At 39.5% G+C, this 23,487-nt stretch overlaps 2 protein-coding genes across 2 annotated transcripts in view; one reads left to right on the forward strand and one right to left on the reverse strand.

Annotated features, from left to right (window-relative positions):
* kif26bb (kinesin family member 26Bb) overlaps window positions 1–4,123 on the reverse strand; it is a 33,190-nt gene extending 29,067 nt beyond the window's left edge. The window contains exons 1-2 of the mRNA XM_077553425.1: window positions 3,892–4,123; window positions 3,338–3,688 (exon numbers count right to left, since the gene is read on the reverse strand). Of these exons, the coding sequence (XP_077409551.1) occupies window positions 3,338–3,688; window positions 3,892–3,951 (411 nt within the window). The 5' untranslated portion in view covers window positions 3,952–4,123. The remainder of the gene's footprint in view (window positions 1–3,337; window positions 3,689–3,891) is intronic.
* Window positions 4,124–6,894: 2,771 nt separating this feature from the next.
* On the forward strand, window positions 6,895–22,990 carry hnrnpub (heterogeneous nuclear ribonucleoprotein Ub). The gene is made up of 14 exons (XM_077552154.1): window positions 6,895–8,161; window positions 9,236–9,350; window positions 12,375–12,454; window positions 13,447–13,586; window positions 13,707–13,806; window positions 14,821–14,933; window positions 15,036–15,299; window positions 15,391–15,510; window positions 19,539–19,667; window positions 19,743–19,911; window positions 20,045–20,338; window positions 20,986–21,266; window positions 21,352–21,489; window positions 21,563–22,990. The coding sequence occupies exons 1-14, from the start codon at window positions 7,702–7,704 to the stop codon at window positions 21,611–21,613; spliced, it is 2,454 nt and encodes an 817-aa protein (XP_077408280.1). The 5' UTR covers window positions 6,895–7,701; the 3' UTR covers window positions 21,614–22,990.
* The last annotated feature ends 497 nt before the right edge of the window (window positions 22,991–23,487 follow it).

The following is a 23,487-nucleotide window of genomic DNA, read 5'->3' on the forward strand; positions in this document are numbered from 1 at the left end:
ATTGTTATCAGCACAATTTTCAAAAGCCAATTTCAATGAGACACACGAATTGGCCTTACTAACTGTGGTCTGTTCTAAAGATAGCTCAGCAGTAATGGGACACTGACTTCTGCTAAGAATTCAAAGCAGAAAATTTTCTTTTTTTTACTTATCACGGTACATGTTTCTTAATTTACCAAATATTCTATATTTTGTTTAAAAATGTAATAGATTGTGTTGAATGAAAGAAAGAGATGTTTTTATTTACTCAAATATTACAAAAAAGGACAAAAATAACTGCATAAATGGATCCAAATAAAAATTTGCGAGAGAGTGAATACGCAATAAGTGAACCACAAAGTAGTGAGGGACCACTGTATTCTGTTTTTATTTACGTTTTACACTTCAATGTGCATTGTGATGCAATTCCGTTCAAAAGATCTTGACATGGTTGTGTAATCACGTCATAAAAGTAAAATAATAATAATAATAATAATTAGAGTTCTAGAGCTGGACCCTGACTGTCTACTCTACTGTGTCTATGTCAATCAAACCAATGTTTCATGTCATTGCGAAAAATATACTTGTGTCATCTGCTCTGCCCTTGACCACACAAAAACACACGCACACACATACACTTTTCTTCCATCTTGCCTTTTGACATCTGTCCAACCCATCCTGAGCATGCAAGTTCACTTTGACAGTGACCCAAATTCCCTGAGTGAACTACAGACGGGGCTCATATAGCTTTTGGAAAGAAAAAAAACATTGGAGACTTAACATCATCAAGTGCTTTAATGCAAATTCCTTCTGTTTCAGTGAGTTATTTTACCAATTAGAAAAGGAACAGGTAAATTCCATCTCTACTCAGCTTTTTCAGTTTATACTAAAGCATACATACACTTCCAGAAACAGTGTTCATTACAAATTTCGGCTTTAACATATCAGCAATATATTTCATACATTGAATTCTTGCTGCCGTGTAGACGAAGAGTGCAATGAGTTTCTCGAACCTTGTGAAGGCGGCCCACTTTAGCCAGATTGCATTTCTATAAAAGGATGATGCAACTCACTGATGCTGTAGAGAAACAGTGCTTGAATCAATAAAGCTGCTATCTGGTTTATTTGATTATTACACATGACCTCAGCCCAGTGCGTCTAAAGTGTGTGGTCTCTGCCTAAAAACATGGACCATCCCACTGAGGAAGACAAAAATAAATAGCCTTTCCTCCAAGGGGAGACTTGAGGACATGACACAGGGATGTTGAGATTAAATATTTACGGCCTATTGAAGCCACTTGCGCAGGAATGGCACTTGTCTACTTTGTCAATTGAAGTGTGGATGATAGATGTTAGTGGTGTGACCTGAGGATGTGGATAAGTGGGCCTTTGTTTTGAAGGAAAACTGTCACTGGTGAGGCCGCAGGATCACTAACACGTTTTTTTTATTGCTACCTTCAAGATTAATTGTCCATTTGCCTCAACAACAACAAAAACAAATGAAATGAATAGTGATTGGTTTGGCTCACTTTCTCATACGGTGGCCTGAAAGGGTAAAATAGACTCAAAAGAGCGCAAGTGGAATCAGTCAACAAAGCACAGGGTGCAAATGCTTGACTTGCCCCTGCTGATAACACACGTCACAGGTTGTAGAGAAACGGCTATTTAAATTTATGTAGACTTTTACTCGTGTTTTTATTGTCAACTGGTTCCACACAGTGGTTAAACACACAAATAATATGTTCTAGTTGGTTAAACCATATAGGATTATAGCTAACAAGAAAAAGCTTGCATCAGACTTTAAGAAAAAGTAAGTCCATCTATCCATCCATACATTTTCTGAACTCTCGGGTCATGGGTGAGCTGGAGCCTATGCCAGCTGTCTTCAAGGGATAGGCGGGGTACATCCTGAACTGGTCACCAGCCAATTGCAGGAGAGTAAAGTTGTACGGTCATAACATAATCTTACCAAAATGTTATGAAAAAAAAAAAAAGTGTGGTCTGTAACGAAATGTATTGTTGTATTGTATTTATACAGTATAGAGCGATTAATTTATTTTTACACCAGTATGCCAACTGCCTACTACACTAACATCTGTCATGCATGTGACATCAAAGAATTGGTCATTTTATTATTGTTAGTATTATACAGTGGCAAATGTGAAGTCAAGCCTTTTTTTTTACAACAATACTGTATATTCTATGTGGCACCACTGGTTTAAATATGGTACTACGATTAATATTGTGTTAGGGCAATATAAGTTAAGCAGCAAAATCCACCCGTTTTCATCCAATTCAGGGGGCGCCCATTTTGCCACTTGCTGTCATCAGAAAATGACATCACAGTTGCTTGGGAGGTAACGACCAATCGTGTTACGTTTCATTACATGAGCCCTGAGTAACTGTGACGCCATTTTCAGTCGACAGCAAGTGGCAAAATGGCTGCCCCTTGAGATGGATGAAAATGTGTGGATATTGCTGCCCAATTCAATATTTCACAAATGCAATATCAATCAGAATGATGTGTTTTTAGTCTAATGGATTTAAAAGTCATATTATTATAAATAACATTTTTTACTTGGCTTTCTGTATTCTAATTAAAAAGTGGCGGGAAGGCTTGTGTAATTATTAAAGGTTTCATGGTTATGGTGATGTTAATGAGGTTTACCCTGGAACTGATTCATTCAATTCAATTTTTTTATTTATTTTTAACAGCTTTAAAGGAACACTTGACTTATTTTGCCATTTTAAAGTTAATATTTTGTTAATAATTAATGTGATAACATTATTATTTTTCATGAAGGGATTAATTAATAGGAAATTATTAATGTTTAAAAACACATTTTGCCACTTGCTGTCGACTGAAAATGGCATCAGGTACTTAGAGCTCAGGTAACGACCAATCACGGTTCACCTATTATCTGGGTTTAGTCATGTGACCTTCACAAACTGAGCCACGAATGGTCATTGTCTGAGCTCTGAAAACACTTAATTGTACGTGAAAAATAATGAAGTTATCAAATTAAACAGTAACTTCTTAACTGCTGAAAATGACTAAATTAGTACAAAGTAAAAAAAGTTGAGGCGAAATCTGCAAACAGGTGAGTCTGCAATCGCTGTTGGCCTACCGCGAGTACGCGAGGTCCACTGTATACAAATTGGTAGAGCACAATCTGCACCATCTGATAGTTCTCTGCCCTTTATGAGTGGTTTATTGTTGTTGTTGTTGTTGTTGTTACTAATATTTGCCTAAACGTCTAAAACGGGCTTACTCTGATATTTCCAATAATAATTTGGACATGATTTATAGTGAGCAATGTGTCCAGATTGAAGACACGGTCTGGACACGTTTACTAACCTTGCAGGAGAAGTGATGGTGCACGGACAGGGTGAGAGCTTGTTTCTTGAGAGCAACAAGGGTCGCTGAGCATCTTTCACAGCACGCGTCTTTCCTCTCACACCTCCCGAGACCAGGATTTCTGTGCAGGGTTTTGCTCAAGGACATGATGCGCTCTCCCACGGAACCAGGAAGAGTCCTGTAGGACGGGACCGCCTCTGCTCTGGGGTGGTACATGTTCCGATGCGGGTCGCTCCCGAATCCCCCCACACCCTCTGGAGTGGGACGCTCGTTAGGACGGGAGGCGTAATCGTTCCCTTTAATACTTGCGCAAACTCGGGAGGACTCGCAGTGATGCTGCACTTTAAGATCCTGAGAAATAAAACAATTATGAGAAGGATGTATGTGGGCTCTAGCGGCGGCAAATTAGATATAATCGACGTAGACAACAGAAACCACACCCAAATGTTTTCTAACAGCGAAACATATAATCGCGTATATGTATAAACTAAAGCAAGCAATATTATTTGGGGCAAATGCATAAAATAATTGTTTTGTAAGAAAATGTGACTTACCAAACGCGTTTCTCTAGTAGAGGCAGTAAATCTATCTCTCTCTCCTGTCAGAGATGACATGACAACTTGTTAATATTTAAAAAGATATCCGAACAAAGGCTGGATGCACTTTCGCTTGATTTTTCCACAGCTCCATTCGTGAAAAGCAAGAATCTTTCTCCCATAGTGGTTAGGATGGGGAATGGGACGGAGTAAAAGTGTGCAGGACGCTGAAGTGAGATGGATGACGGTGACAGTGTCGGAGATAGAATGGGAGCATCGCGGAACGCTCGTGGATTCCCACACCGTGTCACTATTCAAGAACTCCTCAGGGCGGCGCCAAAGAGCCATCTTTTTTCTTTTTCAATGTTTTTATTTAGCACAATTTAAAAACAGTGCAAGGAGGGAATGAGGCCGAAATGGCTTATACAAAATTCCACCCCATACTCAAAGGGTCATATCAAATTTTAACAAAAAAGATTCTAGATAGACAATAAAATCTATCAAAACAAGAGAACAAAATAAATTGATTTATGGAAAGAAAGAACAGAGAATAAGAGGTACATACAGTAAAAAAATATATTTATGGTTTCATTATAAGAAGGCAAAGAGGGAGATGTAAAATAATTATAATCAGGATAAGAGTAAGTGTAACTTCAAAAGTTAATATCCAAGTCATTCAAAAATTTGGGACCTCTGAATGCAATATTGTTCTGGTAGTGAGATGTTCGACATAAGGGCAAATGAAAATGACAGCCATTCCTAGTAGAATACTGGTGAAAATTAGAAAAAAAGGCAAACAAACTTTGAAAAATAACAGGGAGATCTTGCTTGCTATAGATTATTTGTATTTGTGCATAAGTAAGCAAGAATTTAAGGTGAGTTTGTGAAATGGTAGTATGTAATATTTTTTAAAGAGAGGTAAAAAAAAAAAAAAAGATACACAAGGGCTGGATAGAGAAATTATTCTTAAAAGTCACTTTTGCATAGACAATAGTTTACTCAGATATGTGGAATTGGTTGCTGCCCAAGCAATATTACAATAATTCATAAAAGAAAAGAAAAAACTATAGTACAAGGTTACATGGGCGGATGGATGGACCAGGGAGTAAACCTTGTTCAAAATACCAAGCATTTTTATTGATCTTGTGGTTACTAAATTGACATGTTTTTTCCAGTTGAGACAGTCGTCCAGAACAATACCCCAACATTTTGTATGAGGAAATTGTGAGATTTCAATTCCATTAATCAATATTTTTATCCTTTTATCCTTTGGTATATGTTCTTACCACAAAATATTGGATAGTTAAAATTTTTTTTACATTGAGTGATAATTTATTAATCTGGAGCCAGTTAAAAGTGGCTGAAAGTTCTCTGTTTACACCCAAACGATAGTGAGAAAATATGGTTGAGGAGACATATAATGTAATCTATAGTTTCTTTGATGAGAACAGTTTTTAATACCATCATGGCCTTGTGCGGAATTTTTTAAGTTCTTAATTATTTCATATATATTTCTTTGTACAGAAGGGAGAAGGGAGCCTTTATAAAGCTGCAAGGATTCACAACAGACTTCAGGGTACTATACCAGAGAATGACTTATATTAACAAAATACTCGTTAAAGCCTTCTACTATAGAACTCGGGTCACAGGTTCCAGGTTTTGTATCGTTTGAGGCTTGAATAAATTTACTGGCATAAAAAGCTTTTTTAGTCTTCCAAACGGACAATGTAAAATATTTTTTGTATTTCTTGTATATTTCATCATTTTTGGAAGTCAGGTTTCTAATGGCTTTCCTTTAAAGTTTGTTCTTCTTACGAGATCTTTTTATGAGATCATCAGTTATCCAGGGTTTTCCTTTGAATGGTTTAGTTTAGTTTTTTGGAAGAGAGATCAAAGGGAAGCAGTTCTCTATAAGCAAAGTAAGTATTAGCAAAAAAACAAATGATACGCTTCATTAACATTCTGTGACTGAAGAACAACATCCCAGGACAATTTAGACATTAAGGACTTAAAGGACTCCAAAGTTTGTTTTGTAAATTTTCGAGCTTGAACCTGTGAGTAATTGATATTGCTTCCGCTATTGACTCCTTTAGTCTGCATGATCTAAAAAAGAGGGAGGTAGTAAGAAATATCTGATAACAATACGCCTGCCGTAATTTGAAAATCTAAGGAGTTTAAAAGAATGTATCAATAAGAGATGCTGAGAATCTAGTAATACAAGTAGGTTTTTGAATTAATAGAAATAAATTAGTAGCACAGAGTGTGCTTAAAAAGTTGATGGCAGACGGAGATTCTCTCTTAAGCAGATCAACGTTAAAATCGCCAAGGAAAAAACACATTGTTTTCCTTAGTTGCAGTGCCCAAGATGGATAAAAGAGCCGCATTAAAGATGCCGAGGTCAGTATCTGATGGTCTATAGATACAACCAACTATAATACTTTTCCCCTTAAAAGGATTACAAGAATGAATACAGAGTCTATATTAGTGTATTCAAGATGGAGACTGAGCTCCCTTCTTGAGGTGAAGGTAAATTTGTCTGACACATATACGGAAACTTCTCCTCCCCTCTTGCACCTTCCACAGGAGTATATAGCATTATAGTGCGGCAGGGTGTAAACGTCTGCTATGTCATATGTTTAACCATGTTTCAGAAAGTGCCATGACTGGAAAAGAATGTTGGAGAGTTGATACATATTTTTTTTAGATTACCGTAGTTTTTTGGTAAACTACGAATATTTAGGTGAAAAGTAGAGAAGATATTAATCTTAGTAAACTCATTAAGTAAGGCATTAAACTTGTCATCAGTGAAGTAGTCACAGAGTAATTTAGCATTTTTGCAATTTAGATTGTTTACATCAGAATTAAAGAAGTTGTCATAAATACCATCATTGTCCGTACTTACCGTAATTCAAACGATTTAAAAACTAATGAATCTAATTCATAGGGTATAGATGCCCCTCAATTATGGAGGGTTGGTTTTGAGAGAACATAGTTGGTGATTATACACATATGTAAAAAGATTAGAAAGACATGGTTATTTGAAAACATCATGATAAAATTTCAACCACATTGATACACGTCTAGCTCTTTTAGCTCCTTGATTATTTGGACATTTGCTCAGGTGAACCATTGATTTTAAAGACTGTATTAGCTTTGAGGAAGCTCCACCACCAGTTATTAGAACTGAAACAGAGTATTAATTAGTTTTCACCCATGATTGAATTGATGTGTCTTAAGACTGTCATTTTGCATTCCAAAAGAATGATAGCTACTATTCGTGGTTGGTGCGTGCATCCAACTTGGAGCATACTGTAAATAGTCTGGTTTCCACATCAAAAATTTAAGATAGGGCTGTCCTTGCACGAACTGTTTGAACGAACGGCAAAGCGTCCTCTTGTGTCCCCGGCTAACCTGAGAACGCCTGGGGATTCTCTCGGAAGAGGGAAGTCTGGGATTCCCCGCAACCCCTGGAAAGAGATAGAAAATGGATTGATGGATGGAAACGTTGTTTTAATGTACCCGATGAAGTGGATTGTAAGCATGTTTTATAAATGTTCGTGCTCATTGTTGTTTTAGTACAGTTTTCTTTATTCATTTCTTTCCACGTGGAGTTGTGTCAAGGCGACAGATGGCCTGGCGCGTCATTGCGCCGCGCTCTTGTCATTACGGTAATGACGTCAACACCCCACGCCCTCAGCTCACTGCTAGGCAGTGGGCACTACTTACCAGTCGGACAGCATTTTGGCGTAGTTTCGCACCTAGCTAAACAAGAAGCGTTCAGCTATTTATTTCAAGTGCGATATATTTGCAACATCTAAAGCATTCGCAATGAGTTCGGTCAACGTCAAAAAGCTGAAAGTAAACGAACTCAAGGACGAACTGAAAAAGCGTCGTCTTTCCGATAAGGGACTGAAGGCCGACCTGATGGACCGCCTGCAGGCCGCCTTGGACGAGGAGGCCGCGGCCTGCGAGGAAGCGGCTGCTGAGGAAGAAGATTTAGAACAGGCCACCGAACCGGAGTGCATGGGGGAAGAAGAAGAGGGAGAGGCTCCGGTAGTCGAGAGCATGGAGGCTAACGAGGAAGAAGCCGAGGTAGAACAAAACGGGGCAAGCGCCGACGACTGCGTCGCTGCCGCCGCCGCCGCAGCTACTGCTGCTTCCGCCGAGGACGAAGAAATGGGAGACGGGGAAGAGGACGACGAGATGGATCCCTTGCTCAAAGCAGACGTGGATGACATGGAGAAAATAGAAGACGACGATGGTGAGCCAGAGGAGCAGGCAGCGGAGGGTGAGTCGTCTGAATTGATCTCTTGGAGAGTTTCCCCCCATGCTTTAACTCACCGCGGCGGAGAGCTGGTTGCAATTGAACGCAGTATTGCGCGGCGTAACCTTAACTAGGCCAAGCGTTAGCTTCATAATGACGCAGTTTTGCTAATACGGACGTTAGCTCAATTGGCGTAAACATCACAATTTCCGTAACGTTAAATACCCGCCGTGGATTTAAAGTATGACATGTAGTCGTTAGCTGCGTAAAACGTGTCTATGCATTCGTTGAACAGACGACCCGGCTGATTAATTTAGCTTGTTAGCTCACTGACTAGCGTAATTTTCTTTGTCTGGGAAGCGCTCGTCAGCCGGCGGCCGACTTAACTGGTTTCTGCTTTAGTAGTCGGGGATGCGAATTTGACGGTATACCATACATTTGTGAATGACTGTTTTTGCTACTTTAGCAGTAGCATTTAAGCATTCGCACTTTTGTCGACACTATCGGAATATATGAGATTTATACAAAAATTAGAAGCTGTTGAACTACCTAACCTTAAGTTGTGTGGCAATTGAAGGAATTATGTAAAGTTCCTTTAGTTAACGCGTGGTTACGTTATCCGTGTTTATTGCATAGTCACGTTTAAATGGTCATTTTATAGCTCTAAGCCGCCATTTTAATTCTGCATAAGCCATTAAGGGAAAGGGACTGTCAGTGCAGTTAGGGGGCTTACATTTCCTTGCATGGTGCATTACCTCAAAAGTACGATGTACTTGTCCCACACTAACTTTACTTTACACCATCTGTAGGGTTATTGTTCTCATTTTAATACACAAAATTGTTTTCCCAGCCCCACCACCTCTGCTCTTAAATGTGCATATTTGGACCAGCTTGCATTGTAATTAGACTCTGGTCATTACAATTGTATTCACATGATTGTACTATTGTCTAATAATATGAGGTGTTTTCCACTTCTTTAGCTCATGATGGTCGACTTTATGTAACTGACTGAACGGGCTTTGTGGGCCAGAACCCCACTGCCAGTCCGACCTCTCTCAAAGGAGCACCTCATTATATATCTTTGTTCTATTTTCAAAGGGGATGCGGACAAAGACACGAATGCTGATCAGAAGAATAAGAAGGGTGTTAAGAGACGCCGGGAGGAACATGGAAGGGGCTACTTTGAATTTATTGAAGAGAACAAATACAGCTGGTAAGGATGGGACAGAGCAAAATGGCCTTCAGCATCCCTGAAGTGCCATCATAGCTTTGTTATGTATTGGCTTTAAGTGCCGATGCACATATACCTAGCTAGCCTTTCAAGAACATTTTATAAAGAAATAACCACTTTCTCACATGTTTTGAGGGCTATGATCCCTGACTGCTCAGAGAACCTTACCATTATTTATCTGTTATACATTGTTTTCAAATGCACTGCAATTCTGTAGCAGGAGTGAATCTCTAAAGTTAGCTTTAAATCTGCTCCTCTTCACACTTAATGCCAGTTGTGTCCTCAATGTGATTCAAGGTTGCTCACAAAGAACTCAGAGGAGTGTAGCAGTTGTACACACAGTTCATTCAATGGGGAGGGCATGACTTGGGTGGTAGCTGAGAAATGTGGGAGGAGGGCAGGAATCTTGTAAAAGTCTAAACGTCCACGAAGGAACTCGCTCTTGACCGTCCATCGTTTGCCTCGCAATTGTGAATAATTTTCATTAGTCCCCCCCACTCTTTGTATGATGTTGATATGATATTTCTGTGTTTCTGTCTCATGAATCATGTCATGTGTGAAAGATAACATGGTGTGAGTGTGGATAGTGAGGTCCAAGGTTTACATTTTCATTTTCCCCTTGTGCTGGTGACATCAAGCATGGTGCGCATGGTCTATACACATACCTTCTTCTTGATCAGTGTTTTCATTGTGTTATCCTTTAATTGCACAAAATCCGATTGAGTTATATATTTAAGTAATCATCACATCATTGCCGTCTGACAGATCTCTGAGCATTTTAGAGTCAACATTTTTCTCTTGGATGACCAATGTCCTACTCTGCCCCAGTGTGATGATTGGATCTATTACATGACCTTGCTTGGACTTTTTGGAGTGGCTATCAATATGACAATATTATTGAACTCAAGATTTTTTTCATGGCCTGTACTAGTTTTTCCCAGGAAAACATAATTTCTCACGGAGCATTACTTAATTCCACATGGATGTGTTTCTAGAACTCTCCTGTGATTTAGGGGCCTGATCTTGTGCTACAGATTTGGTAAGTGACTGTAGTCTGTATTACTTACTACATATTTTATTTACAGTGGAACCTCCAAATTGAAAAGCAACCACAGCAATGCATGAAACATTGGCAAAACAGTTTGCACTATATTTGGTATAAGCAACTGGGACACTATCTTTCTGAAAAATCCCTTGTCGTTAAACACGTGATAACCTTGGGTTGTGTCGGGTGTATTCACTGCAAAAAAAAATTAAGGTCGAATTGATAGAAAACGTGTCAATTTTTACTATTCAAAGATAAGTAGGTAGCTGCAGTGTGCCACTTTGTTTAGCATCCACTCCGTTTGAATTCAAACATGTTTTCCCACATGGCAGGGCGATAATTCAGTGTATTGCAGTAGACACATGATCAACATCAATGCAATATGCAGTGTTTCCCACACCATGTTAATACTTGGGCGGGCCACCCAAGTAAACTGGCCACCACCAAAGTAGATTTCAATAATTTTTTATAAAAATATATATTTTTTAAAAGTGTCCCAACCAGATATACCGCATGTAACATTAGTTACTTGTCAATCATTAGGTTAGAGGAGACGCAAGTAGCAGGACTGAGACTTTTTATCCAGGTTCTTTTTTTTTAATAGTTAAAAAAATCGATAATTATCTATTGACTCATAAAAAAATATTTATATTGTGATAGATGTTTGTGTCTGATATTTCCACTTAATTATGCTCACTGCTTTCCTTTTTGTTGTTAAGCAAAAACACTTAAAACACTTCAGCTACTCGCTGAGTGGAGGACTGAGGCCTTGCACACACACAACAGGGTATTCTTAAAAACTGATATTTCCCCCCTCTAAGTGTAGAAAAAAAATAGTGTTCACACCACCGCGTTTGTAGAAAAGAAAACATCCACCGCTAACCGCATCAATGCGTTTTTTAATTACGTTCATAACAATTCCAGACATTAGGGTGGCAACAGGTCCCCAAATCTTATCCAATCCACAAATTGGGTTTACAATGAGATGCATGACAAGCCTCTAGGTGGCAGTAGTTAGTCAAATACGGCTCCTCTCTTGACGTCACTTCCCCATATGTCACACAAGCACGGACTGTCAGCCGCTGATGTGTATATATGCGGATCAGTGCTGTCAGCGCACACAAGACTTTTTTTTTTATTATTAATTAAAAAAATAATAATACTCGTAAACAGTCTATGAGTACATCATATACGGAGCATAGAGGGTAAACAAAGAGGATAAATGCAAAATCTTAAAAAGCTTCACTTATTTTTTTTTACCTTTTTTTCCTCACTCACCACACACACATACAAACATGGTTTCCCCGGTGGGGAATCGAATCCACGCCACCTTTTTTCTTATTGTTTAACAACTTGAGGTATGTGAGTGGCGTGTGTAGAGGACGCCGTAAAACTTAATTTACTGACAGACACACGCGACCGCAAAAATACTCAAATCTTTACTTTGGCCGAAGTTTTTATAAACTTAAGTTTGTAATGTAAAAATTCCCGCGGGCGTGTGGAGGACAGTGCAAGCCGCAGAAAAACATCTCCCATTTGCTAAAATTGTGTATACATGGCCTGAATGTTGATGCAGAGTAATTTAGTCATTTGTGTCATTGAATTTTGGAGGTTCTACTGTGAGTATGTGTAATACATTTTGTCAAGCCATCTCCTACAGAGGCAACACAACATTAAATAGGAAGTCATTTCAAGTCCTTGCGTCACTCTAAATATATCTTTACTTCTAAGGCTCGTCTAGGTGCAATTGTCTTTGTCTTACATTTAGATTTCACTGGCTGAATGATACAAGGTAAGTGTCTGCAGGATTATAATATACACGGTACACCACTGCCCAGAACGGGTTGGAGGCTTCCCAATATGTTATTCCCCCCTCCCACTTCTTTTCAGCAAGTGGTTCCCATGCAGTTCAAATGACCATCGTCCAATTGAATGTGTATGGTCTTTTTTTCCCCCCGCAGGGCTTCATTTAAATCGCCCGTGCCCCCTTTGGAGGAAGAAGATGAAGAGTTTGATGACACCAAAGTCTGCCTGGACAACTGTGAGTCGCCTAATCCGATAAATGACTATAACAATGGGAATAGTTTTATCTTTACTTTCGTCTGGTGCAATCCGTGGACAAGACAACAGTCACAAAAACAAAATTAAGCGTTACTCGAGTTCATTCTTCTATGTCTAGAAGACGTGTACCTTCTAATTTGACAGTGAGCACAGCACTTTACCAAGGCCTAACAATAAGATAGTTCTAGATTACTTGCACAATGCCTTGTTTGCAATAGCCTTTTAGTTTCGATAGTTTTAAGTTGCTGTTGATTATTTACTGTAGTATTTTAGGCGGTGGTGTGCGTTTTTCAAAGTAGTTGACAACTTGAAAAACTATAAATGGGAGTCTGTACGTGAATCGATCCACCCTAGCACAAAATTGGTCTATTTGAGTTCTATTGTTGACCATCGTGTATGCAGGGGTGTAGACATCTTTTCAGAAGTGGCCGTGGGTTGCTAAACTGTTAAAGTAAAGTACCATTTGAAGAGATACAAAACTTGATAGCTAAAATATAATTATGCTTTAGACTTAACACCAATCTGATTGGCTGGATTGGCCAATATTAAGCATTTTATGCACATTTTGTTATTGGCCGTACTTTTGATTTGCTCATTGATCGACTCCCAGAAATAAGACATTCCCGCTGTAGAGGTTCCCACATATACATTTACCTGTAGAGGGCCATCGCAAATGGTATTTGGCCGCTACTCAAGATTTTGGCGCTATATATGTAACTGTTGTAAGAACGCTCATTACTGCACAGAAGTTGTTCTACTGCTTTTGTGAGAAATACAGTGCCTTAAATGACTGAAGTATCAACTGTATCGTGATCGGTGGTCTTTTTGTTCTTTCTTTTTTTACCTCAAAATCCTGATCATGTAAATCCTATTAGACAATAGGCATACAAACAGGTATAAAACTAGCCATGATTATCCAATGATGATATTGTGTAGGAATGCAACTGTTAACGTGTTGTTTTTCTTATGTAGACAACTGCGACCTGCACTTTAAGGTGTCACGTGATCGCTTCAGTGCCTCGTCGCTCACAATGGAGAGTTTTGCCTACCTCTGGTCTGGAGGCAAGGCCACTTATGGTGTGAACAAAGGCAAAGTCTGCTTTGAAGTGAAGGTACTGTCAAGATGAGAATGACTTATTTTGAAACTTCGCCGACGTTTCCCCATTTAAGTCCTGCTCAAAAATCGATATGTATTAATATATGTCATCAACTTGTTTCTGTCTGCCTGCCAGATCACAGAAAAGATTCCAGTGAAGCATATTTCAAGTAAGAACATGGAGATCCATGATGTGCAGGTCGGATGGTCGTCGTCTGCGTCGTCACTGCTACTTGGTGGGTTTCCTCGTTCTCGCTTAGCCACCCTTGTTTTGTCAACACTGCTTTATTAGTGTCAGACTGAGGGCTATCAGTATGTATTGCGATAGACACAGGATTGATATTTATAATGTGTTCAATAAAATGTTCAACAAAAGAAAATTACGGAAGAGAACCCCAACCCCGGCGTTCTGTATGCTTTAGGCCGAGGCTACAATATGCTGTTGTTGGGTTGGTGCCACAATTACAAGCAAGAGGAAATTTTGAGCACAAGTGTTTTTTACAGCGCAGCAGAGTTGCTAAAATCTGGTTCACACGGCAAGATTTTAAAAGATTTTTGAAGTTGTCTGCAGACTTCCAAATTGACTGGTTTTGCAGTGTGTGGTGTGCAGCCGCACGGCACAATCAACACATCACACACAAATCGATTTCATTCATGGATATTTCCGGGTTAGACTGGAAGTCTCGCAAAACGTCTTGAGATTAAACGGGACTTCAAAGTAAACAAACAAGGCGGTGTAGTGGCTATAGTTTGTGCTTTGTTTTTAGCAGGAAAAAATTACATGAGAAGAAAAGGTGTTGGTCAAAGTGGAGACAGTGCAAGCTCGGTGTCTCTGTTCCGCCATGACTGTTTTGATTTTGGAGTTCCTTCCGTCCTCCCTCACCGCATAGTTTTCTGATTCGATCCCCGATTTGAGATTGGAGAGTGCGCTTGCTGACCTAGTTCCGGGAAGAGCTTTAATAGCTTCTCCTTATATTGTACTGTAAAAGCTGTTCTTTAAACAATTCATGAATCATTTCTAGAGCCCTTTGTAATGAACTCTTTCAGGAGAGCATTTGGGGATCTTGTTTCTATGCATGCCTGGTTGTGTGTTAAGCATTGTTAAAAATAAAACTGGAACTTTCAATGAAAATTTTTGTGTAATCTGTATATGTAAGTGTCCTAGCCACATTATATCATAAATCGCATTGACTCGTTCACACGGTCATGTTTGCTCTTTTGACAGTATGTACTCTCCCGTTACGATTTAGGTGACGGCATCCATTCATACGCATACTCTGGGAAGGGTAAGAAGACGACAAACGCTGTCATGGAGGACTTTGGTGAAACTTTTGATGAGAATGACGTCATCTGCTGCCTCGCTGTAAGACATCTTTTTCGTCACTGTTAAATTGACATAATTAATTGGTCGTTATTAATAAGAACAACAACCTGTTCTTTGCACGTTCTTTTTTGGTCTGTTCAGGATTTCGACGGGGATGAGGTGGTTCTGTCCTTCTCCAAGAATGGCGGGGAGCCAGGCGAAGCTTTCCGTGTGAGCAAAGACGATCTGAACGGCCAGCATCTTTTCCCTCATGTCATGTGCCACAACTGCGCCGTGGAGGTCAACTTTGGCCAGATGGAGACCCCGTTCTTTCCCGTGCCCTCGGAGTACACCATCATGGAGCAGGTTCCTGTCGACGAACGTGTCCGTGGGCCCCGCGGGCCGCAGACCAAGGCAGATTGTGAGGTAAGCAGCTATAAACATCATTAGGAATATAGTGCGGCGTTTTCATTCCCTTGTATGTTAACCGCTTCTTTCCATCATTTCATTCTTGTAGATTATCGTGATGGTTGGTCTGCCAGGTGCAGGCAAGACCACATGGGTGAAGAACCATGTTCAGGAGAATCCTGGGAAGTACTACATCCTGGGAAGCGACACAATCGTGGAAAAGATGATGGTCAGTTGCATGTGTACATGCATATTTTTTCATGTAGTATCACTGTAGGAAATGTACGCTAATGGATAAGCAGAGTTGGCATATCCTATAATTTTGTTTCTTGAATCCTGTCTAGTGTTAATTTAATCAGGCGTTTTTTATTTTAATAATCATTTTCTCAATTTTAGTCGAGTTTCAATCACGCTTGTTAGTTTTTAATCAAAGTTAGTCAACCTCACCCCGTTTTTATTTAGTCAACTTTTACTCGACTATAAATGTAGCAAGCATTTTAGTCCAAGAAAACCTAATTTTATTCGTATAGTTTTAGTCAATAAAAACTGTCAACGTTTTAGTCAGGACAAATCATTTTACCCCTGTATATATTTTTTTGTAAGCAGATAATGTTGTAAACATGTAATGTATGTAAACATTTCGAATCTAAAACTTTTTCACATTGAATTTTCTCTCATCTTTTTGATGAAAAACAATTAAATTTTATAGGAAATAACAGGTGTAGGTTTAGCATTTCAATGCATTGTTCTTTCTCTTTTTTAAATCAATCGTGTAGTCACTAACTTAAAAAGAGTTTTTGGTCAATTCATGTAGGTGCAAAAGTAAGTGAACCCTGTGCTGCATTACTTAAAACAAGCAGTCGAGATCAGAAGGATCAGGTAAGACAAATTGGCAGCTAAACTAACCACTGAAATGGATCAATGAAATGAGAGCTTTAGCAAATAAATTGTGCATCATTGACTGAAACAGAGACAAAACCATGTCACTTAAGTCTTACCCAGGTGAACCCATACAGGTCAGTCATGCTGAGAGGAAGATAAATCTCAGGGGACCTCAGGAAGTGGGTAGTGACAGCACATCTGTCTGTCATCTAAAGTCATCTTTTAAAAAAAAATAGCTTCATCATTCCTCTGTGAAGCAGACCATCTGCAACAAGAGAACAATGAAAATTACTACAATACTGCCGAGAAGTGGACGACCTTCTAAAATATCAGCATATGAACCACAAGAAAAATGATAATTCATGTAAAATGCCAACTTGAACATCACATCAAGGGATTTGCAGTCCTCTTTTGCTGCATCTGGGACACGTGCATGCTTCAACAATCAGAAGAAAAATCAATCGACAAGACTTTCATGGAAGGCTTGCTAGGTAGAAGCCTCTGCTCACAAAAAAAGATTAAAGCTGCCCATCTCAACTTTGCCAGAGAGTACCTGGACAACACTGAAGCTTTTTGGAAGTCCCAAATTGAACTGTTTGGTCATAACTAAAACAGTCATGTTTGGTGAAGAGTCAACACTGCATACCAGCAAAAGTACCTTCTCCCGACAGTGAAGCATGTTGAGATCTGGGCTGGCTTTTCATCTTCAGGACCTGGACAGCTCCACATAATCCAGAGAATCATGAATTCAGAGGAATATTGTGAAATCCTGGAACATAACCCAAATTCGTCCTTTGTGAAATTACAGCCTGGTAGAAGATGGATCATGGAACATGACAATAATCCAAAGCATTCCAGCAATACAACCAAGGAATGGCTGAAGAGCAACAAGATTAATGTTCTGGATGTGCCCAGTCAGAATCCTGACTTAAATGCGGGCAGTTTATGCTAGACGCCCATCCAACCTCTCTCAAATGGCTGCATTTTGCAAGGAAGAGTAACAAAAATTCCCCCAAAGTAGATGTGAAAGACTGATAAGTCACTAAAGAAAGTGTTTGGATGAAGTTCTAATTGCAAAAGGGAGGTGCAATGTCCGATAAAGTGAGAGGTTCACATACTTTTGCACCCATGAAATCTGAGTTTTTCTTAAATCAACAACTTTTGTTCAATAATGAATGACAATATTATCATTATTTTTGTTCAAGTCCATTATTTTCAATGTCAGCACTAGATTTGGGTACAACTAAACATTTAATAAGGTTATTTTAATATTTTATACAAAAATCTGACCATGCTCGCAGAGTTCACAAACCTTTGAACACAAAACAATTTCCAACATGTTGGCAAGACCAAGTTTAATATACATCTGGTTAACTTACAACATGGAAGTAATATTAAAAATTAAAAATTTGATTACACATTTTTCAGTTTTACTCAAATAGGGGCGATGCAAAAATAAGTAAACCCCACCAAAAATTTAAGAATTTAGTACGTTGTATGGTCTCCACAATTTTTAATCACAGCACAGCTTCTCGTCATTGAATGAGCACGCTGGCAACATTTTGTTGCATCAATCTTTTTTCCATTCTTCAAGAATGGCCTCTTTTAGAGACTGGATGCTGGATGCAGAGTGATGCTCAAATTTCCTCTTTAGAATTCCCCATAGGTGTTCAATTGGGTTCAGATCAGGAGACATACTTAGCCACTGAATCACTTTCACCTGGTTCTTCTTCAGAAATCCAACATTGGCCTTAGATGTGTGCTTAGGATCATTGTCATGTTGGAAAAGTGCACGACGACCGAGGGCATGGAGTGATGGCAGCATCTTTTCTTTCAAAATTGAGCAATACAGCTGTGAATTCATGATGCCATCAATGAAATGTAGCTCCCCGACACCAGCAGTAATCATGCAACCCCACATGAGGACACTGCCACCACCATGTTTCACCGTAGGCACCATGCATTCTTCCTTGTATTCCTCACCTTTGCGAAGCCATACCGTTTTGAAGCCATCAGTTCCAAAAACATTTATCTTGGTCTGATCACTCCAGAGTACAGAGTCCCAGTAGTCTTCATCTTTGTCAGAATGGGCCCTGGCAAACTCTAGGCGCGCTTTTTTGTGCCTAGGCTTTAGGAGAGGCTTCCTCCGTGGACGGCACCCATGCATGCCATTCCTTTGCCTTTGCAGTGTACGCCATATTTTGTCATGGGAAAGAGTCGCCCCAGTTTGGCTTTCTATTTCCTTAGATAACTGCAGTGTCGATTTTCTTCCTCCCTTGTCATTGGAAGACGCTGCTGTCGAGTTGTTAACATCCCTGGACGACCTTGACGTCTCTGTGAGATGGTTGCAGTTCCATCTTTTTTACATTGTTGTACCACTTTTACTACAGTATTCTGACTGATAAGTAAAGCTTAGGTGATCTTCTTGTAGCCATCACCTTTGTTGTGCAAAGAAATTATTTTCTTTCTCAGGTCCTGTGACATTTCTCTTCCGTCTGGTGCCATTGCTAACAGCATGAAATGGGAAAGTGTTTTCTTTAAGTACCACCCATTTATAGTCAACAGTCTGCTTGACACCTGTGTAATGAATAATTAGACTCAGCTGTAGACGTTTGTCGTCTAAAATTTGGGCTTTGCTCCAGAGACTTTCAGTCGGGTGTACTCATTTTTGCATCACCCTAATTTAAATAAAACTGAAAGTTCTGTTCTCTAATGTATATTATTAACCTTACTTTCATGTTATAAGTTAAACAGATGTTATACAAATGTAGTCTTGTCAATATTTTGAAAATTGTTTTTGATTTGATTGACATGTTGTTTAAAGTGTTATTTTTCGTAGGGTGTGTGTGTGTGTGTGTGTGTGTGTGTGTGTGTGTGTGTGTGTGTGTGTGTGTGTGTGTGTGTGTGTGTATTTATATATATACTGTGTGTGTGTATATATATATATATATATATATATATATATATATATATATATATATATCCTTGAATCCACCTCCTGTCTGACCCATGTGTTTGTGCATGTTGCACTAGCTGCAGATTTGAAAAGTGTTGTGTCACTATGTGTCACATGACAGTGTCACAGTGGCAGATTAGCAGAGACGGGATTTTTATCAAATCATATAATTTTTGTCTTGTTTTTGTTCGTGAACTAAAATGTCCATAGATTTTAGCCCAGTTTTTGTTAAGTGAAGTGCATTTTCGTCTCGTCATTTTTTAGTCGACGAAAATGCATACTGATTTAGTCCCAGTTATTGTTTATTAATGAGAGTTTTATTCTAGTCTACTTTTCGTCTTCTGGTGAATAATCAGTGTTGGCGAAAATATTTGTGTTTAGTTTTCGTTCACAAAATTAACACTAATCCTGTCATACAGATCAACACCCCGAATCGTCAGCCAAAAGAATACAACAAACTGCTTGCCATTTCCCAGCGTGCACCTCTTTTCTTGGGAAAGTTCATTGAGATTGCTGCCCGCAAGAAACGGAACTACATCCTGGATCACGTAAGTCACCTTAACATTGCTTTGCATACCATGTCGAGTAGAAATATTAACTTTTGGATTGTTCTTCCCCTCCAGACTAACTTGTCTGGCCCTGGCCAGAAGAGGAAGATGTGCTTGTTTGCCGGCTTCCAGCGCAAAGCTGTGGTGGTATTCCCCGCCGAGGAGGATTACAAGCAGAGGGTTCAGAAGAAGGTCATGAGTGACGGCAAAGAAGTCCCCGAACATGCGTTTCTCAAGATGAAAGGTGAAGGAAGCAGCAAGAGAATTGTTTGCTGGTGGGAAGTAACAAATAGTATTTGTACTTGAGTATAGCGTGTGAGTACTTTGGCCTCTAGAATTGTGGCATAGTATTTACTAAGTGTGTTGGTCTGTCACAGGCTTCTATTCCTTGCCTGTGGAAGGCGAGAGCTTCAACGAGGTGCTCTTCGCCGAGCTGCCGAGGGACGACGCTGCCAAAGTTTTAGAAACGTACAAAGAAGAAAGCAAGAGTGCCCTACCTGCTGAGAAGAAGCCCAACCAGGGAAGCACAACACCCAAGCGAGGCGGCGGATCCCGCGGGGGCGGTCGCGGAGGCAAGAACCAGTTTGGCCGCAGCAGTGGGCCAGTACAGAGGGGAGGCGGCGGCGGCGGCGGTCGTGCGGGCTTCCAGAGCCGAGGCAACTTCCGAGGAGGTATGAGGCGTGTTTGGCACTTAAGTAGGGATAGACTGATTTTTAGCCGGGCCGATTATTGGTGGCGGTATTTGGCATTTTGATAAATATCGGCATCTGCCTTTTTATAAATAAAAGCCGATGAAGCTTGTATCTCATTGAGCGGTGAATGTTTACGAACGTAGCAAATTTAGGGTTTTCAAACATATTCAGACATTTTTTCACCGTCTGCAAAGATCTTTTGAAACCTTTCACGAACCCTGACGAAAACGTAAAATTAGCATTGGTCGCTCAGTAAGATACAGGGAACTTTATTTATGGATTCATTTAAATTTCCACTTTATTAAAATTCTCCTACATTGGGAACTCCCTACACCTTTTATTTAAAAAAAAAGAAAAAGAAAAGAAATTATGTTGAAATTTGGGGAAACGGTAGAAAACTTAAGGGAACAATTTATTTGCTTAGTTTTTAATTTTAAAAAAGTGTTTTAATTTAATTTTGACGCTAATATTTTCTCTTTTACTTCAAATGAATATCGGCTTGAAATATCAGTTATCCGTCTCATTGACTACTAATAATCGGTATCAGGATCGACCTTGAAAAAGCCATATCAGTCTATCACTCCACCCAAGGTTGTTCCTCAGGCCGACCTTTTCTCTCTTGGCAGCCCCCAACCCTCGCGGTGGCTTCTCCCGCCCCCCTCGGGGCTACATGCCGCCCCCGGCATACAGAGGAGGCTTCCCCAACCGCGGCAGCTACAACCGCAGCGGGGGTCACATGTCCAGTATGGGCGGATCCCCCAGAGGTGGACCCATGAGGGGTAACATGGGCCACAGAGGCGGACACATGAATCGAGGCGGTCCAATGAACAGAGGGAACATGGGCAGAGGTGGCGGCGGCGGCGGCGGCGGCATGAATCGCGGCGGAAATAGAGGCCATCACAACCAGGTTGGCAGCTGCCCAGTAGCAAAATCTTGTTGAACGTCCAGGAACACTTGGTCACCTTTTTCTCACATCATGCGTTGCTTTGTAGTTTCATCAGAGAGGCGGTGGCCGAGGCAACTTCGGCAACAAGAACAGCAATTTCAGCAACCATAGGAATAGTGGCGGTTTTGGCAACAGGAACGGCATGGACAAGGCCCAGGCCTTCAACCAGAGCTGGCAACAAGGGGTCAGTGTTTCTCTCTAACTCAGCTGTTGAAGCATCACTATCGCTTGTGTCTAAACAAGCCTTCTTTGTGCAGTTCTGGAATCAGAAGCCGTGGAACCAGCAGTATCAGCCCAACTATTACTAAGACATTTGTTCTAATGGACTGGTGGCCACACTGAAAACCACTCTAGCCACGGACCATCATCATCATAATCATCATCATCATCATCCCTCCTCCATCAACAATGCCATTTTTCATAGTATCTGCTTTTAAGAATCTAAGAGGAGTTAACGTGGTCAACATTCCGTTCCAGAGGAAGACCAGCCTGCGTGAGAAATTTTCAGAGGAGCTAGAGATGCATGTACAACATTTTTTTTAAATTGTTTGTTGTATATTTAATTTGCGTTGCACCACTTTTAAAGGACATGTTTTTTTAGTTTGTATTAAGAACCTTTCCAGGGATGTGCATTTTTGTCTTTGTTTTTTTCTTAATTGTAAATATTTGTTTTGAGTAGTTAAAGAATTCATTGTTGTTTTGGCTCCTGAAAAATATTATGTCCACTGTGCAGTTAGCGCAGACGCAGATGATTTCCAGTGAGTTTCAGTTTGTTGTTCTCCCTTCCAAAACTGTAAACTAACTTCAAGACCTCCAATAAACTGTTTTGCTTGTTTTCTCCTGGCGTATAATTTATGTTCAATGGTGTAAAATACCTTTGAATGGCCCATTTGGAGAAATTTCCACCAGCCCTTGTTGGTGTTGTGATATCATCTCACCTATTGTAATGTGTGCTGAATTTTGAGTTATTCAATCTCTTAGAATGAACAAATGTTAGCTGTTTTAGGTGTGCCTTTTTTTTTTTTTTTTATGAATTCCCTCTGCACATTTGAAGAATCATGGCAGGTTGATGCGGTCCTGAGCAAATGTGACCACTCGACTAGTGTGCATTTGGCTGTCAAGTGCAACTGAAAATGTAGCCAACCCTTTTAAATCAAATGGAATGTTGAACCTAATTTTGAATTTAGCTCATATTTGCATATTGACAGTATAGCAGACAGTAGCTGAGTGCAGATCAGGTTGCACATCTTTCACCAGCAAACAAGGGCTACATGGTGTTCATTTCAAATCTACACAACAGTCGTTATTTCTGTTCCAGCTATTGTTTCTTAGTTTCTGACAATAACCCCTGGTTCCTTGATTTCAGTGTACCCGACTAAACTTTTTTTTTTTTTTTTTACCTGAAAACATGCATGTAAATAATGTACTCAAAAACAATTGCTATGCTGTGATCACTGTTAGTCATCCCCAGTACTGCTGTGTGTTCCACTCTTTAAATGTCTTTGTTTTGTTTTGATAAATTAGCAGAATTTGGGTTTCAGAAGACAATATATTTTTATTGCTTATGTTGCAGGTTGTATATCAGGTCCTGTAAACCAACCATGCTGCAGCTTGTCTTTTGTATCCTAACATTGTTTTTTGTATGTCTCAACTATATTAAAGTTAAATACGGTTGTGAAATTTGAGGGTTGATACTGTGCTTAATTTGTTATCCTATTTCCTGTCACGCACGTACGTAATATGGTCATTCCAATACTGCTCACAGCCTCTAGGAGGCATAGTTGCACGGTAATATTTTTAATTCTGACGAGACTTGGGTACATCGACTTTCAGTTTGAGAGGAAATCCAAATACCGTTGTGTACCCGAATTTGAGCACAGATTAATTCAGCCATTAATCAAATATTTCACTACTGAAACTTTTTTTAAGGTAGCAAATAAACTAATTTGGTATTTTAATTAAAATCATTATTCATGCATTTTACTATTTTCATCAATCTGTCCTATATTTGATCAGTAATGTATGAAATTAAATGTTAAAATATCTAATCATGAAAAATTAAATACAGTATTTAACTAGTACTCAATTCCAAAATAAATAGATCTCAAAATAAAATAAAAAAAGAAAGAAGAAGCCAGAAATAACTTGAATGGGGATCATTTTAGTTTGCATGTTTGTTTTT

This window comes from Vanacampus margaritifer, chromosome 19 (assembly GCF_051991255.1).
Source record: "Vanacampus margaritifer isolate UIUO_Vmar chromosome 19, RoL_Vmar_1.0, whole genome shotgun sequence".
Classification (NCBI taxonomy): domain Eukaryota; kingdom Metazoa; phylum Chordata; class Actinopteri; order Syngnathiformes; family Syngnathidae; genus Vanacampus; species Vanacampus margaritifer.